The sequence below is a fragment of the Aethalodelphis obliquidens genome, unplaced genomic scaffold (genome assembly GCF_003676395.1).
Source record: "Aethalodelphis obliquidens isolate GAN/ISIS:26980383/991018 unplaced genomic scaffold, ASM367639v1 scaffold3, whole genome shotgun sequence".
Taxonomy (NCBI): Eukaryota; Metazoa; Chordata; class Mammalia; order Artiodactyla; family Delphinidae; genus Aethalodelphis; species Aethalodelphis obliquidens.
In genome coordinates this window covers 13255650-13273887 of record NW_020837947.1, presented here as the reverse complement: position 1 = coordinate 13273887, position 18238 = coordinate 13255650, and the positions used below count along the sequence as shown (strand labels likewise).

The following is an 18238-nucleotide window of genomic DNA, read 5'->3' as shown; positions in this document are numbered from 1 at the left end:
ACAAAGGACCCAATTTTCTGGTTATTAAGAGAACGCCCACCCACTCAACTCTGCCCTGTCGCTGTACCCTCACCGCATACTGAACTCAGCCTGCGTCTTTTTTGTTGTTGAACTCAGCTTGCATCTTAATCCCCTTTTTGACTAAACTGTGTCTCCTTTTATTCCTTCTGTGTATTGTGAGGTAGCGTTATTTGCTTGTATTTCCCTCATATTCTGTAAATCAAAGTGTCTATAAAAGATAGACATTCTGAGAGACAAAATCTGCTTTAGTATCCTCTGGAGCTAGAACATTAGTCTTGGCAGGCTGACATTCTGGTTTTCCTACACCCAGTACTTTACCTGTTCTCCATATAGCAGCCAGAGTGATCTTTCTGAAAAACAAACACAAGCTCATATCATACCCCTACTTATTGGCTCTCCTTTCCCTTAAGATAGAGTTCCATATTAATTTCTCATTTATGCCATACTTCCAGGTCTTCTAAAATATTTTTTTGTTATACCTAGAATGTTCTTCCATCTTTCTCTCTTTTATTTTTTTTTGCGGTACGCGGGCCTCTCACTGTTGTGGCCTCTCCCGTTGCGGATCACAGGCTCCGGACACGCAGGCTCAGCGGCCATGGCTCATGGGCCCAGCCGCTCCGCGGCACGTGGGATCTTCCCGGACCGGGGCACGAACCCGCGTCCCCTGCATCGGCAGGCGGACTCTCAACCACTGCACCACCAGGGAAGCCCTCTTTTATTTTTTAAGCCAAGGTTCATGCACTCAATAAATCTCAACTTTGCTATAACTTCCTCAGAAATACCTGCTCTGCCTCTCATAACACATCATACTTCTTAGGCCAACTCACCTTATAATTATGAATTCAATGTCTGTACTGATTTTACTCTATTTGAGAGCTGAGACAGTGTTTGGTTTTTCAACTCTGTGTCCCTAAATGAAATAGAAAACAATGCCTCTTTTGGATATTGAATCCCTATAATCTCTCAAAACAAAGAGGCAGGACTACATTATCTTTCTAGCTAAAAATTATGGTTTTATGAGTCAGAAATTAGAACATTAGTTGCTCAGCCTGGGAAGTACAGTGAAATGACTACAGATACATGGTATTAGAATGATGATTAACTAAAAAACCAAATTTATCAAATAGCTACATCTCCTGCTTCCTAGACAGTGAGAGTTTATTTCCTGAGGATGAGGCGCCAGGAGTCCTGGAGAGGTAGAGGCCATGTTGGCCTCAGATCTCCTTCCCAGGGCCACCGTGCTGCTCCCCCCAGAGACCCCCAACAGGGTTTGGTGTTTGGCTGCTGGTAGTACACTGACCTTTCCTCCTGACATGTGTTACAATAGATCCAGCCTCTTTTCCTGGGGGGACTTGAGTAACAACAAGGGTCTGAAAGGACTTCTCGCTTATTTGTGTTTTACAACCTTTAAAAACCAATTGCTCACCAATCCAACAGATGTGCTCAGGGCTAGCGTGACCTTCCTTCAAGATCCCACGTTGATTATTCTAAGGATTCCCTCAACTTAAATTTAAAATATTAAAACTTTAAAAATGAGCATGCCTTCTAAGGCTATTGAATCCTAAAATTAAATGTCTGCAGTTATTCTTAGAAGTGTGAGGTTGGGTTTGGGAGTGGGAGTGCATGAGGTATGGTCTGGGCAGGACACACATGGCTCTCTCCAGACATTAACTGAGCAGCCTTTCATAAAGATATAGCAGAGTTTAATAAGGATTGAGGAGAGTTTAATAAATATGTTGAGAACCAATGAGGTGGCAAAGGACTCATGCAACAGCCTCAGCACCTAAGCTTTCAGCATCTCTAGGCTGCAGGAGAGGGGCCACCGTACATATTCTGGGTCTTGGGGGAGGAATGTAGTCTCTTCCAAACCATGGCCTATGGAGAATAAATATTCAGAACAGGGCTTCCCTGGTGGCGCAGTGGTTGAGAGTCCGCCTGCCGATGCAGGGGACGCGGGTTCGTGCCCCGGTCCGGGAAGATCCCACATGCCGCGGAGCGGCCGCTTAGCCTGCACATCTGGAGCCTGTGTTCCGCAACGGGAGAGGCCACAACAGTGAGAGGCCGGCGTACCGCAAAAAAAAAAAAAAAAAAAAAAAAAAAAAAAAAAAATTCAGAACATTTTTTTCTTCTAATCTTTGGTCCCTTTAGTTTCCTACAAAAGCCTCACTTTGGCTAAACCCAACCAGAGACCAGAGGACCACAGACCATGGATGAATCTGGAGGTCCACCTTCAAGGGCACAAAAAGCAGAGTGGAGAGGAACAGAGAGCAGATCCGAAGCAGCACCTGGAGAGTGTTCAGCAGAGGCGGGTACCTGGGTTTGTAAACTGTGAGATCAGATCTGTCCTGAGAGCAGTCAAAACTCAGGCGTCCCAGGGGGTCATATAGGACTGAGGCAAAATGAAAGAAACAGACTGAGAGCACGAAGGCCAAGAAGTGGGCTGGGGAAGCCTAGAAAGGGAACCAGATGTCAAAGCTGGGGACCAGTAAGAATGACTGAAGGACAAGGGGTTGGAGGAAGACCCGAGGGAAGGGCTCATTACTCCAGGATGGGTCTCAACATTGCCAAGCTTCTGTCTCATAGTCTTTTTATTTTTTATTTTATTTATTTATTTTTATTGGGGTACAGTTGCTTTACAATGTTGTGCTAGGTCCTGCTGCACAGTGAAGTGAACCAGCCATATGTACACGCATATCCCCACATTTTTGGATTTCCTTCCTATTTAAGTCACCACAGAGCACCGAGTAGATGTCCCTGTGCTATACAGCAGGTCCTCATTAGTTATCTGTTTTATACCTAGTGGTGTATATATGTCAATCCCAATCTCCCAATTCATCCCACCCCCATCTGTACCATTTTTCTAGATTCCACATATATGTGTTAATATACAATATTTGCTTTTCTCTTTCTGGCTTATTTCACTCTGTTTGACAGTCTCTAGGTCCATCCACGTCTCTACATATGACCCGATTTCATTCCTTTTTATGGCCGAGTAATATTTCATTGTATATACATATCACATCTTCAATCAATGTGACACACCATATTAACAAATTGAAGAATAAAAACCATATGACCATCTCAAGAGATGCAGAAAAAGCTTTTGACAAAATTCAACACCCACTTATGATAAAAACGCTCCAGAAAGTGGGCGTAGAGGGAGCCTACCTCAACATAATAAAGGCCGTATACGACAAACCCAGAGCAAACATCATTCTCAATGGTGAAAAACTGAAAGCATTTCCTCTAAGATCAGGAACAAGACAAGGATGTCCACTTTTGCCACTCTTATTCAACATAGTTTTGGAAGTCCTAGCCAAGGCAATCATAGTCTTTTTTATTTATTTTTATTTTTTGCGGTACGCGGGCCTCTCACTGTTGTGGCCTCTCCCGTTGCGGAGCACAGGCCCTGGACGCGCAGGCTCAGCGGCCACGGCTCACAGGACCAGCCGCTCCGTGGCATGTGGGATCCTCCCGGATCGGGGCACGAACCCACGTCCCCCGCATTGGCAGGCGGACCCCCAACCACTGCGCCACCAGGGAAGCCCAATCATAGTCTTTTTAAAGTTAATGTTGATACTAAGTAGGATAAAGGGCCCTGTGCAGTCTTCTCCTAGTCAAAGCACGATCATACAAACTCAAGATCATTCTTAGAGTAATAGCAACTACAAATATTCACAGGCCACGTAGCATCACGTGCAAAAACTTTAGCTCTAAAATGTTTTCTCGAACTCAACTTCTATTTTATTCCTCCAGTCCACAGAAAATGTATTCTTAGTCATTTCTCGGTAAACACAGTAATTTTAAGATTTAACATTCTGTCAGTTCAGGATTTGCTCTCTCCCTCTTTTCCCTCACAGTAGCATCTAAGTTTGTGAGCATGTGTACATAACAGCATGAAATTCCAGGAGGCCTCCTCTGGGTCCTTGGGGGATGCTCTGTGCCTTGCTGTTGTCCACTGAGATGTGCAGTCCCCTCTGGTCTCTGGGTATGGTCTGGCCCTTGGTTAAAGATCGGTAGGCCCTTTTAACTTTTTACCACCTGGAAGGCACTTAGGGTCTTCCCAAGCAGGGAGTGGCAGACTTTCTTTGTCATACAGGTCTATCTGCTTCCTCTACCATTGCGGAGTGTTTCTCCATTGTTTGCTGTGGCAATCAGATGAGAAAAGAAGCCAAGTTAGCCTCTACTACTTAGTCCCCAAGCTTAATAAGGCAGGATTCTGTCATGCATCCCTTCACTCCTACCATAAACCTACTACTACCGACAGGGGGCAGCAGGTTGCCTCTCCATCTCTAATGATTTCTTCTCTTCCCCATCTCAGAGGCTCTTTCCTGGTCTGGGGAGAATAGGTATTGTGGTGCAGACACTGTGCGAACTCACTCAGTAAATATTCTTGCCAAATCTTTCATTCTAACATATAGACTTCAGAGTTCTTAAAGTCAAGAGCCAGGGGTTAGACATCATTGCTTCCCATTTCCTCCACTGGTAACACCCCCACTCTTTGTGGACTCGTATATTCTGATCTCTAAGTCGAGGTGGGGGTCACTGAGTTAAAGGCTGGTTACGTGGAATGTGTGTATGGTAGAAGGAGGGGCATATGTATGGTCATGACATTGTGAAGTAGATGAAATTTGTTCTTAAATCTTTAATACATTTATTTATTTTATGATACGTTACAGGTGTACAGCATTATAATTCAACTACTGGTACACTACAAAGTGATCACCAGCACAGGTCTAGTTACCATCTATTACCATACAGTTGACCCCCTTCACCCGTTTCACCTACCCTCCCAACCCCCTTACCCTCTGGCAACTACTAACCAGATCTTTGGATCTATGAGTCTGTTTTTGTGTTATTTTGTTTATTAGTTTCATTTTTTTTTAATTCTACATATGAGTGAAATCATACAGTGTTTGTCTTTCTCCATCTGACTTATTTCAGTTAGCATGGTATCTTCAAGTTTCATCCATGTTGTCACAAATGAATTTCATTTCAAAAAAGGATTTCATTCTTTTGTATGGCTGAATAGTATTCCACTGTGTATGTATATATTACATCTTCTTTATTCATTCATCCATCTATGGACACTTAGGTTGTTTCCATATCTTGGCTATTATGAACAATGCTACAATGAAGGGGTGCTTTAGATATATGTATACATTATGTATATTACACATATGTATATACATACATGGATATTATACATAGTATATACTAAAAGTATATGTGTGTATATATATATATATATACACATAAATATATATACACACATATATATTTCCTAATACAAGTTATTGAAAACTAAAGACTTAATAATATTAAGGTAAACATGACTTCTTAAATATCTTCCCAAATGGGAAGCTCTAGACCAGATGTCTACAGCTTTTCTGTGGCCCTTCTTTTCTGTGAAGGACCAAATAGTAAACATTTTAGGTTTTGCAGGCTCTACGGTTCTCTGTCACAAGTACTCAGCTTGGCCATTGTAGCACAAAAGCAGCCGTAGACAATACGTATGTGGTAAGCATTTTCATGGTCCAATAAAACTTCATTTATGAGCCCTGAAATTTTACATTTCATATAACTTTCAAACAAAGTATTTTCCTTCTATTAACATTTTTCAGCCTTTTAAAAATGTAAACATCCTTCCTAGCTTGAGTGACAAAACCCAGAGAGTTGAGCCAGATGCGGCTCACAGCCAGTGGTTTGCAGAACTCTCATGCAGACCCTCAGGATGACCCTGGCAAACAGTGGACAGGTCTCAGGGCTGAGTGTGAGTTTGGCTGAGTTAGGCAGGCAAAGCTGTCACCTCAAGACGCAGAAGAGCACAGCTTTAGCTTATCATCTTTAATAAGGACCCTCTATTAGCTCTTTTCGCTAAGGAAAAAAGGGTGACTCTGGCTTTCTGCCTATTTTCTGAGCCTGAAAGCCCCTTCCATCTGATTTTCCTTACATTCAGTATGTTTTAGTTTAGAATGCCAGTTTTCTTTCTCTGCCTTTGGTCCAGTTGGTGAAAAAAGGAGATGCCAATGTTTTTATGAGGGTTTTTTTTTTTTTCCTTACCTGACCTTTTATCATCAGTAATGGTGATAACAACAGTTACAGAAAACCACCAGTCTTTAACAGAAAGAAAACTTAATCAAGATCAGAAGACCTAGGTTTCATCCCCTATTTGTAACTACCACCTGAAAATTACTTAAACTCTCTGGACATCAGTTTACTTACTTGTAAAAGAAGGGTCTTGGAGATCTGTTCTAGTTGTATGAACAACTGGTTCTTCTTTTTATAAATATCATTTTAATGAGAAGCCTTAAGGTAGGAAATAAGTTCTGCTAGAGATGTGGAAACATGGAAAGATATGCCAAAGTAGGGGAAAAAGCAGATTTAAACAGTAAATTCACATTTGTATTTTTGTATTTACTGAGTTTTATAGTAACAAAGTATTCAGAATAAACTCAGCTATAGTAGTTTTTAACATGTTTCTTTCTCTGGAAGATTCCATAATTTAGCTGGATAAAGAGCCTCTGGTTTACATCCATTTCCTTGAAAGAAAAGAGAAGAAACACATTTTTAAAAAAATTTCTGAATTAAGGCTTTTCAACCTGAAGATGGTGCTATGATCCCATTTTGAAATTCAGTTTTGATTTCTAATTTAAATTCATAGGAAAAAACACAGTTCTTTGATTTAGTTTATTTTTATTCAGAGGTAATAAGTTTTAATTATTTCTCTTTATTTTTGTGTTTTATTATTGTAATGGGAGAAACTGTCTTCACCATTGGAAAACCTACTGTAGTCACTCTGTGTGAATGCTAAGTACTTGCTTAGACCAAATAATAATCAACTTCATGTCTTTTTTTCTTTTAGATTTTTCTGCTTACCTTCAGCAGTGGGTTCCCTGTGACTCTCAATCAACTTATTTTGCTGTTGCTGTTCTCAGATAAAATTGCTTCACTGGGAATTTGGTGATGAAGAGCTAAGGATAAAAAAAATTCCATATGAGAATGATTTCAACCTCTAGTTTGTAATTATCAGGTAAAAAAAGATTTCCTGGAATTAAGCCACAGGAACTCTGGCTTAAGTCAGAGCTGTCAGCTGGGAAACAAATTTCCAGACGTTTTGAAATTTAATTCACTGAATTTTTCTTGTAACTGGATTAGAAAATATGATTAAGCAAAGCAGGATATTCTTTTACTGGATCAGTCTGACTTTGAATGAAGGAAATAGATACTGAAATCTTAAAGCAGAAGAAAGAAAGGGGGCTTTAGAGCTGTTACCCCTTGAGGGACTTACAAAGAAAAATATAAAAGAATACACACCCTGGCCATTTTTTTTTTTTAAACAAAAGGGAGAGTAACATTTTATTTTGTTGTCCATGAAATTGTTCAGGTAGCTGCATTTTTACCTTAAACTCTGATGCTAGGCTACTTTGAATTAAAAACCCACAAATAGAAATTAAGTGTTTATCAAAGTACTCCATAAATGCTTGCCAGCTAGTTCTTTGTAATCACCTGTCAAGTGACTGTGCTGGAAATATTAAAAGCTGGTATGCGTGCGGTGTGTGTTCAGGGATATATATAATTCCACACAGTGCAAGACTTTAAAAAACTGATGAATATAATGTTCAAAAAGAAAGAAAAAAAATGAGCTTTTGGGACTATCCAGTATGATAATTTTTTTTTTTGGATAATTTGAGGTCATGTATGTGAAAATGCATTAGGAATTATGACATTTTTATGGTAATGTGAAACAGCAGTACTGCTACTATTCTAAGCAACAGTGTGTATATTACAGTATCTTAGAGGATTTTTGAAAATTTATCCAGGGACTTGTTTCAATATAAAGAAAAAGTAGTAATAGAAAGAATAAGGAAAATTATTTCTGGATGCTTTTAAAATTAGGATAGATCTCAAGAAAGATTAAGTCAGGATCTACATGAATAGTATAAAAATAAAAAGGCTTTAGGGCAATTGGTGCCTTATAATAAAGGAGAATTATGCTTGTAAGCATATGAGCCTAAGTATTTGTTGCTTTCTGCATCTGTTCCTGCACATAAAATTCTTATTTTCTGAAGGAATTCCAGTGACCTTGGCCATAACACTAATCAGTCTTTTATTTCGTTGCTACTCATTAGAGATTAAAATATTTCACATTAAGCTTGGTACCTTTTTTTGTTTAAAGAAAAGTAAATTTCCTCTTTATAGCTTACATCTTGAAGTTACTCACTATAAATTTATATAAATCAGGCATAATGACAATTTAATAAGAACTTCAATCCTATTCATCCCATGAGAATACTACTGTGACGTCCTTCAGAGAGCTTTGTGATTGCTCAGTCCTACGCCTAAGCCCTATAAAATGATGGCTTTGAAATGCTGGTCAGGGTAGAGTGAAAAGCAGTTGCTGGCAATAGTAGCCAACCCTCAGCCAGTACCAAGTCCTGGTTCAGCTCTAAGGGCAAGAGCACCTGGTGGAGACTTTGTCGGCCTCAAGGGGCTTCAGCACCTGAGACAGCTCTAATATTCTCCTTGGAACAGAGAGCTCCCTAGGAAAACTACTGAACAAGGTAAGTGAAAACTTGACCTTTCTTCTTTTTTTTCTCCCCCTGCCTCTGGAACTTTTCTCAGGGTCTATTGAGTTTTTCTTTCTCTTGAAAAAGAATTTTACAGTGTTCCTCCTTTACAACAACAAAAATACAGGTTTGTAAGTCACCTGGTAAGTATAGAAATGCCTCAACTTCCCACATATGAATGGGTTTTCTGAATTCTTTAGTTGGAAAAGGCTTTACCTTGCTTTTTCTTTTACTCAGTGCCCCTTTAAAAATAATGTGTTAAAGTAGGGTTTGGGTTTTTTTTTTTTTTTTGGCTTGTATATAAATTTTTGACTGAAGGTTCAGTGGATACATTTGTTTTGGAAGTTTCAACTTGTTTTTTAGTGCTGTTCTTTCTATTTCATATGTGAGTTATGTGAACGTAAAAAGCATTTATTTTCCTCTTTAAATTTAAATGCTGTGAGTTTTACAGACAGCACAAGAAACAGACATCAAACTCCTACATTTCTATTTAGAAGCTATTTAGAAATGAAATGTGTAAGTGTATTAGATGTAAAAATATACAGGCTTTGTATTTAATATATTTTTCCTTTTATGGCAAAAATTATTTCAGTGGTAATATGTGGTTCAATGATTTTTTTGTATTAATTTTCACTACTAATTGAGTTAGTTTGTTCAAAACCAAACTCTTTATGGAGATTAAGCTCCATGTTAATTGTAACATCTACAATTAAAAGAGGAAAAAATGTATATACAAAATAATTTTATAAGGATATGTATATACATATATACATACATTATTAAATAGATGACACTCCAGTTTTATATTAATCAGATACTAAAAACTTAGAGTAAAAGAAGAAACTTTAGTTTCTTGAAGTTGTTTCCTTAGTTAGAAAAAATACTAGACACGGATGTTACAACTCTGTTATAAGGAAATTGTCCCTATAGTTGCTTCCAGTACTGTAAGAGTATTGCATTCAATATATGCTTGTGCCTAGTGAGAGACAGGCAGCAGTTGAAAAAGATCCTAATTTTTATTCAAACACCATTCACACACACAAAAACCTTTTTGATTTAAAAAGTAATCATATTGCAGTTTAACTCTTTCTGTATGATGAAAATTACTTTTTCTAAACTCTGCAAGAGCCTTAAGACATTACTGCTAGACACTCAGAATGACCTTACTGGAACATCTGTGGTTGGACAAGCCGATGTGCTTCTCTCCCCTTTGAGGTGCAGAGAGATGGAAGCGAGAAGCAAACCCCAGCTACTCCTGGTCCTGATATTTTTCAGCGTGCTTTTCTCGCAGACCCTGGCATGGCCTCCTTTTGGAGCACCTTCTGCTCTAAGGTAGGTTCTCTTTCAATTCAGACAGTTGAACATTCCTTCTCCATGGAAGTAGGAATTTCCTCTATGTTATTTTGGACAGCTCAATTTAAAACATTAGGTATTAGTTATTTAAATCTGTTGGTTGACATGTTAAGCAAGTTTTTTTCAACTTCAGGTCCACATGATTATTCTGAGTCTTGGAATTCACTCTCAGGGCCAGAGAGACAGTGTCAATGACTAGTTTTACGGGTAGGGTGGATCACATTTCCAAGCGAGGCAGAAGGAAGGTTTGATTTTCCTTTCATTCGAAACCAGTTTTAGATGAGTAATGAGCTATTCTCCATTGTCATCTCTGTTCAGTTCAGTTTCTGTTGGAAAAATAGGTGTCCAGTTGCCTACCTCATTTTAGTTCATTTTTTTTAATCATAATATAATTTTATTTCATGTTCATAGAGAATGACAATCTTTTATGGGATTATGTACTTTATATGTTCCCTTCCCATTATCATCAAGAATAAGCAATTGGTGATTAAGAGGACTGATTTGGAAAAATGAACTGATCCCAGGAAGTAAAGAAATCTGGATGTACTCCTTCATACTTTTATTAAAGTGAAAATTTGCAGCATAATTATACTTTCTATTAGTTCATCAACTAATTCAAAATTGGGTTTAGTTCATTTTTAAGATCAGTCGGCAAATAATCATAAGATGAGTAGTTGATTAGTGGAATGTGCATAAAATCATGTTGGACAGATTAGGCAGAATCAATTTGTCAATATTAAGGATTGTGGGGTAATTGATCTACTGAGACATCCTCCCCCAATGAATGAATTTTAAGGGACTTGGTTTTTTATCGTAATTCCTTAGTTTTACTGCTCTCTATGTTGTGTTTCATATTTCAAGTTCATACAGTATAATAACTCACCTTTAAAGCTTTATCTGAAATAAAGGAAGGAGACAGTAAATGGAAACTACATTAGTTTCCTTCCAGTTTACAGGGACTACTATATCTAAGCACAACTAATCACTTCTTTGCTTATTTTCTTATTCCTAATTCTTTGTTCAAGGTAGGCTTATGCTCGATAGAGTAAATAATCTCTTAGCTGTTAGTGGTTCTCTGTGAAGTCTGTTTAAAGCCAGATCATACATTGCTTTGATAATTAAATAGAATGAGTCTATCTGAATGGTTATATCACAAGAGATGAATAATCTCAAGAATGCCGAAGTTTGCATTGATTGCTAGGCTTCATACTCAAAGAGGGCTGCTTGTTACTGTCTACCAGCTACTGCCTCACCAAAAAATACACAAGTGCCCGGCAGGCGACACACTCCTTAGAAGTTTACCCCAACAGTGAAAATATGCACACACATAATTTTAACAGTGTGCTGGTGTTCAAAATGTGCATGAATTCACAAGTATAATCATATTCCATGTTTAGGCATGTCTATGCTTAGTCTCCCAGTAAAGCATTGTATATCCCTTATTAAAATTGTGTTACTATGTAAGAATGGAAACAAAAAAGCTCGACAAAATTCATTGAATTTGAGTAACTATTCAGAGATGGAGAAAGTCTTCGGACTTGGTCAATACATAGAAATACATCACACCAAGGTGAATCTTTGAAACAAAGTTTAGGGACTTAGAGAAGGAAAAATAGTTAGTACTCAGCTCTTGAGAGATGTTGAGACAAGTGATACTGACCATCAACAAATACATGAATTGCTCCCAATTTTCATATTGAATATAAAAAATTTTCCAAAGTTTCTATTTTGCATAAAATCTTTCTACCTGTGAACTTTGCAAAGTGAAGCTATTGCCAAGGAAGTGTACTTTGCTTCATGCTCTGAAAGACTGAACTAAGTAGCTCTTCTGGTACATAAAGCCTGTAAAAGTTGTATGGCATGTATTTTATGGGGTAAACAGAAATTCCACTATTTATACTCTCGTAAACCATAGAAGCCATTAAATCAATTATGCTATCCATATATTGTGAATGGGTGATATATCCTAAGATTTTGAATAACTCATTTCAAATGTTTGTAAAACCATAAGCACTAGCTTCTGAGAAATGAATGTATTATACTTTACAGTATTTTTTCCTAACAGGATGGGTGACAGAATACCTTTTGAAGGAGCAAATGAACCTGATCAAATTTCATTAAAAGCAGACACTGACGTTTTACAAAATGCATTAGCTGAAAATGACACACCTTATTATGATGTATCCAGGTGAGTTCATTTTTATTGTTTTATTTTAGAAAATGCTTTTTTGAAATCTAAACATTTTGTTTTTGTGTCACCATGAAGCTACTCTCACAGCATAGCGCTACGAGTTTCCATGTGTCATGGCTTCATTCAGCCTGATTTGTTGAAGCTCTTGCTGCTGTACATGATTTTCATGCAGAGAGGTTGTAACAGGCCAGGCTGAGCAACTCATCCACTTATATTCTGTTGCATAAATTTTTAACATCAGAAGGTGTGCCAATTCTTGTAAAACTATAACATTTATAGCATTCAAGAGTTTCACCTCTATGTAAAGAAAAGGTGTCTAATAATAAAAGCTATGCATTTCACGGAACCATTTGTCCAGAGCAGCATTCCAGTGTAGACAGGGTAACTCTATACAAAAGACAAAGCAAAAACTATTTCTCATTTGGATGTAAAAAATTTGGTTGATATGCTCTGTGATCCCTTCTATCTTAAGAGATTTTGTTTCCAAATACTTTGGCAGAAGAAATAGCAAAAGGCATAAGAGGATTTTTTGCTAAAATCAGGAGAATTTCCCTTTGCATATAGCTTTATTCAGAATAGAAGAAATAAAGCACCATAAATAAATAGAAACTAAATATATTTTCCCACCAGTATTTCTTAGGAGAGAATTAGTTTTATAGGTTCTACCAGAGAATATTATTTTAATATTGAGATATGCTTCTAAAAAAGCTAATTTCTTTAATTTTTCAAACTGTAGGGCTGGAAATATAGATAAAAGTCATTAGAATAAGTCAATAGATTACATTGTTTATTGGGTTGTTAGAAAACCTCCTTTTGGATTTAAGTTTACATGAGGAGCTCTCAAATAAGTTGATGTTTCTTTTGTATCTAATGAGCCAAAATGATATTTTAGCAAACTATTTACAAAATAATGACTATACTTTCTTCCTTGTTTCAGAAATGTCAGACATGCTGATGGAGTTTTCACCAGTGACTATAGTAGACTCTTAAGTCAACTTTCTGCCAAAAAGTACCTTGAGTCCCTTATTGGAAAACGAATTAGGTAAAGTGAGTTTATTATTTTTTAAAAACATGTTATGATTATTAAATTTGACAATGATATTTTCACTGTAAACAACTAATTTTCTTTATTTGAAATGGATAACTCTTGATAATGTTTAATTTAGTTATCAAATAATTTATATTCTTCAATAAAATGTACCAGGCCCATGGATTAAGAAAAGAAGTTTTCCTAGTAATATCATACTCATTGGCTCCAGACACACTTGTTTTTCTTAAATAATAATCATTTATAAATCTGCAAACAAACTGAACTAAACACAGTAAAAAATAAATAAGACATAGTACAAACTGAAGCAAATTTTAAGGTTAACCTTAGTGTTTGTGTTTTACTTCCTGCTCAAAGCAAACATTGGAAGATTCTGTCTTTAAATGGCCAATAACTGAATATGTAGAAGATACTACTCAGAGTGGCATAGCTTCATAAAGAAATATTTATTTTTTAAAGAACTTTTCCTTCCAATGGCAGAACACAGCTTCAAGTAGTCCCCATTTTTTTTTTTTTTTGATAAATTATTTGCTCAGTTAGGACAGAATGTGTCTAAAGGCACTCCCAGTAAAGGTCAAAGTATGTTGAATTATTCCTTGCTCCCCTATCCTTAGGCTTAGATGCATTTTTCTTTCAGTCTTTTTTTTATAGAAAATGAGTTGGGTGTTGGAATCCATTTTTTTCTGACTCCAAGAAATTCAGACCTTTGGTACCTTTATCATTTCTTGTTAAAATTATTTGGTCTCCTTATACTCTCGTTTCTTAGCAATAGCATCTCAGAAGACCAGGGACCAATCAAACGCCACTCAGATGCAGTCTTCACTGACAACTATACCCGCCTTCGAAAACAAATGGCTGTAAAGAAATACTTGAACTCAATTCTAAATGGAAAGCGGAGGTAAAGAAACAGAGAGCTTGCTAAAATGAGAAATTGTAAACGACTTTCAAAATAGAAGCTGCATATGGAGATGTCTCTCTCTCTCTAGCTCTGAAGCAGTAGTTCTCAACCTTGGCTAACATTAGACTACCCTGGAGAATTTAAAAAATACTGATGTCTGAGCCTAACCCAAGACCAAGTGCCAGGAAACTAGTGGTTCTAGGGATGCGGTTCTAGACCCTGGTATTTTTTAAGGGTTCTCCAGTTGTTTCTACCGTGCTTCCAGGGTTAAAAAGGATGGCTGTAGAGACATCTAGTCTGAGTCTGGGAACAGGTTTTATCAAAAGTGTTGATTTTTAAAACATGTAAAGGGCAGTCAACTAGCAATTTGGTACCACATGGAATTCCCTTTACCTGCATATATAATATCTGCATTTTACCGAATTAAACCATGAATTATTTTGTCTTCTCAGATTCAGTAAAACCTATGTCTCTCCGTGGTGTGTAAATATCGGAGCACAATATATAGGACATGTGGTACTCTCTCTTTTTATTCCAATTATTTTTGTTTAGATGGTGAGTATGAAGGACAATTCTGTTTGGGTGAAATCAGGCAAGATGACTCTTTGCCCACCAGATTATAATTCTGTAAGAAAACTTTTAGACACTTGAAGATTGAAGAACAATTCATAGGTAATGACTCATCTGAAGGAGAATTGTTTAGCTCTTAGTGCACTTTACAGAGAACCTAAAACAACCTGGGTCACACATCACCTCTCCTTTAGAAGCTTTCTCATCCAAGAGCCTTAACATGCACGATTCTCTCTTTCTGGTCTGCAGCAGTGAGGGAGAATCTCCTAACTTTCTCGAAGTGATAGAAAAATGATGACAAGTTCTTTGGAGCAAAGCTGCTGACAGCTTCCCAGTGGTGAGTATCACTGTGCGTTATTATATTCTAGTAGCAATCATCTATTTAAGTAGGTAAGAGTCACTTGGTGAAAAACATCTTAGAGTTCTCTCAGTGAGACCTCATCTAAGAAGGACGCTTCTATCTGAAGTGGACCCCAGCTTAGTAAACAGCTTGAAACGATTCGTGCATTGTTCTGATAGCATGAGAGAGAAAGCTCACAATGAGTAAACAGTTTGGTATCTCCTAGCTTCCACAGACTCATTCCTATCCTTCTGAAGAGATATGAAAAAAGGAGACTGACTCACACTAATGAGAAAAACTGGCTTTCTCTTTGATAGTCAAGCCATGCTGCTTCTATTAATTTAAGGTCTAGTCCCGTGATTGACTATTAGCATCTCATTTAATTTAAGTATAAGGAAATACCATAAAATGACAGCGTGGCTCGTTATTGTGAAAATACCAAGACAGTCTGGGTCTCACTGTGTTTCTTAAAACATAGTAAACCTCATGCAGCGAAAGTCAAATTTAGCTTATTTTACCTATGAAGTGAGTGTAGGTACAACGACTCTAATAATATTCACTGTAAAATATTTTTTGAGTAGAGAAAACATGAATAGATTTTATCCTTTGTTAAGTGATAAGATTGTTATCAAAATTGTCTTTATGTGAACATGGATACAAGGCATGTTTCTTTCCTGAGTTACATTACTGTTTATATTAGCTCATAAAATATTTTTATAATGCTTGGTAAGCCTTTAAAGAAATTTTATAGCATCACTATATCAGGTTGTCAAAAATTTCTCTAAAGGACTCCAAATAAATGCTTTTGGTTTTGTGGATCCTATGGTTTCTGTAACACCTGCTCAACTCTGCTACTGTCACATGAGAGATAACCTGTAAGATACACTGTCAGGGGTGCTATATGTGCTTATTCCTTACCATGCACAGACATTTCAGAGAAACAAATTCCTCAAATGCTCAAAAAAGAAAGCAAGTTACATATAGCTTCTCGAAAAAATGTTTATAAAAATAAGGTTTTTCCAATAAATTAAGAAATACAATAGGCGCTACAATATAAAGGAGGATTAATTACTCTGTCTTTTTATGAGTTTCCATCCTCCATTCTTTGCCTTTTTGAATGGGTGATATTGGACAGATTCTTTTAACAGGAAGTTTTGTTGGTCAACCAGTTGTGAAAATTACAAATGGGTAATTATTTATGACTAATTAGAGAACCCCTTCACATTCTGGCTTCCTTTCCAACAATAAGTCCTTTGGAAGATTCCCTCTTGATATCCCCAAATGCTATCCCCTCTCAAAAGCTGCTGATGAGGGGCTAGGAGAAATATTGATCAAATGAGTGGAGAAGTAAATGAAAGTAAGAGGCTGTAAATAAAAATGTTTTCATGCTTGAATCACCATTACTTTCTTTTTCAGAATTCTTGAAGGAAAACGATAAGCAAAGTAATTCTATTTTGAGTTCTACATAAGTAATTCAAGAAAACAACTTCAATATCAAAACCAAATAAAATATGCCGTGTTGTGAATGTTGTGATTTATTTTCCTCTGATGTAATAACTGTGATGTTTACATTGTAAATATTATTTGTGAGTTCTAAAATTTGTCTTTAACTCATGAGAATCCTGTGATTTCATATGCTGTGTATCCTTTCTAACAAAAATATATTTAATGATAAGTAAATACTAAGTTACTTCCAATTATATGAGGCTTTTTGGAAGGGTAGTAATAGAGCAAAATTGATGTGTTTATTTATAGGACGTACTTAACTATTCAAAAGAGTGGAGCAGATAATCAGCACATCTAAATTGGAATGTTGAGCAGATAGGATGCTGTGTTAAACAAACTTCAGAGTGTCTAAGAGAATACCAAAAACAGAGACATTCTTCAGCAAAGGTTTTCAGAAAATGTTGTAGCTTTCCGCATTCTTAGGCAGCATTCATTTTGAATGAGATTTTTACATCTCTCAATTTTGGATCTCTTATTGCCAAAACTCTCTTCAGATCGAATGTTTCAGTTAAGGAGAATGGCCTCTACTTCTGACACCGGACTTTTCGTTTATGCTTGTGTTAAGTATGTGTAACGTGTAAACTGAAAGGAACATTTGTTTTTCAGTGATAACTATTTTTTCCATAATCTCTCAAATAACGCTTAGGTCATATCAGCTTTCTTCAGTGAAAGCACTTTTGGAGAAACAACTATTTTTCCAAAATGATTGTAAGAAATTAAATATAGAAAATAAAGACCTTTGGTTATCATTGCATACACTTTCTATTGTTTTGATTCTTTTAAACGATGCAGCAGTACTTCATTTTAGCTCTAAGTTTCCAGGAACTAGATAGTTTTTGTGATGTTTGAGGTAGGATTATGTTTGATTTGGGGTGTGTCCTAAACTAACTGTGACTTAAATAAGAGAGAAATTTCTTTCTCATACAAGGCCAGAAGTAAAATGTCAAGGGTTGGTTTGATGGTTCTGCTCCATGAAGTCCTCAGTAATCTAAACCCCTTCCAGCTCACCCCTCATATCCTAGGACAAGGCTCTTTTCTTCATGATCCAAAAATGCAGCTAGAGTTCCAGCCATCATACCCACATTTCAGGCAGCAGGATGGAGGAAGGGGCATGGAAGAAAAGGGAGCAAAGAGTACATGCTGGTTCTCTCTTAACTGATATCTTACTTGAGTATAATAGAGTTCTATGGTCACAGTCATTTGCAAAAGAGGCTGCGAATTTTTTTTTCTGGATGGTCATGTGCTCAGCAAAAGACTGGGGTTCTATGAATATAAAACAAGGAAAGAAGAGATGCATTCAGGGATTTTTGAAAATCTCAGGCTATGCATCTTAAATTCTCACCAAAAAAGCTTAACGAAATGACAAGGAAAAGTGGGGGTCAGGTAGACCCTAACTATTAATGACGAATCATCATCACAGGCAAAACTTTGCTTGGTTTCATTTGCTAGAATTAGAACAAATGACTATATAAGGAGAGACTAATCTAGAACTACTAGTAGTTATAAAACAGTTTACACAAGTTGAAGTGAATTGGACTATACCTTTTGTTCATATCTGATTCTGCAAATTATTAGATCTTTGTTAAACGACTTTTCTATGCAAATCACTGCAGTGAAAACAGAAAACGTCTAGATGTTATTTGCACACAAGGAGCTTATAAAAATCAAATGGGGGCATAATTGTAGTGCAATGTGAATGTGAATCTAAAGAGTTTTAATTTTATCTTATTAATGGCAATAT

At 36.8% G+C, this 18238-nt stretch overlaps 1 protein-coding gene across 2 annotated transcripts; it reads left to right on the top strand.

The window, feature by feature from the left end:
• The first annotated feature begins 8408 nt into the window (after positions 1-8408).
• VIP (vasoactive intestinal peptide) lies at positions 8409-17251 on the top strand. 2 transcript variants are annotated; one of them, XM_027079310.1, is made up of 7 exons: positions 8409-8589; positions 9817-9923; positions 12010-12132; positions 13073-13177; positions 13950-14081; positions 14901-14988; positions 16408-17251. In XM_027079310.1, exons 2-6 carry the CDS (start codon positions 9817-9819, stop codon positions 14944-14946), a joined length of 513 nt encoding a protein of 170 aa, XP_026935111.1. In that variant the 5' UTR covers positions 8409-8589; the 3' UTR covers positions 14947-14988; positions 16408-17251. The 2 variants fall into 2 exon arrangements, with proteins under 2 accessions (XP_026935111.1, XP_026935120.1); XM_027079319.1 differs by lacking the exon at positions 8409-8589 and having other exon boundaries at positions 9815-9923.
• Positions 17252-18238: the final 987 nt, after the last annotated feature.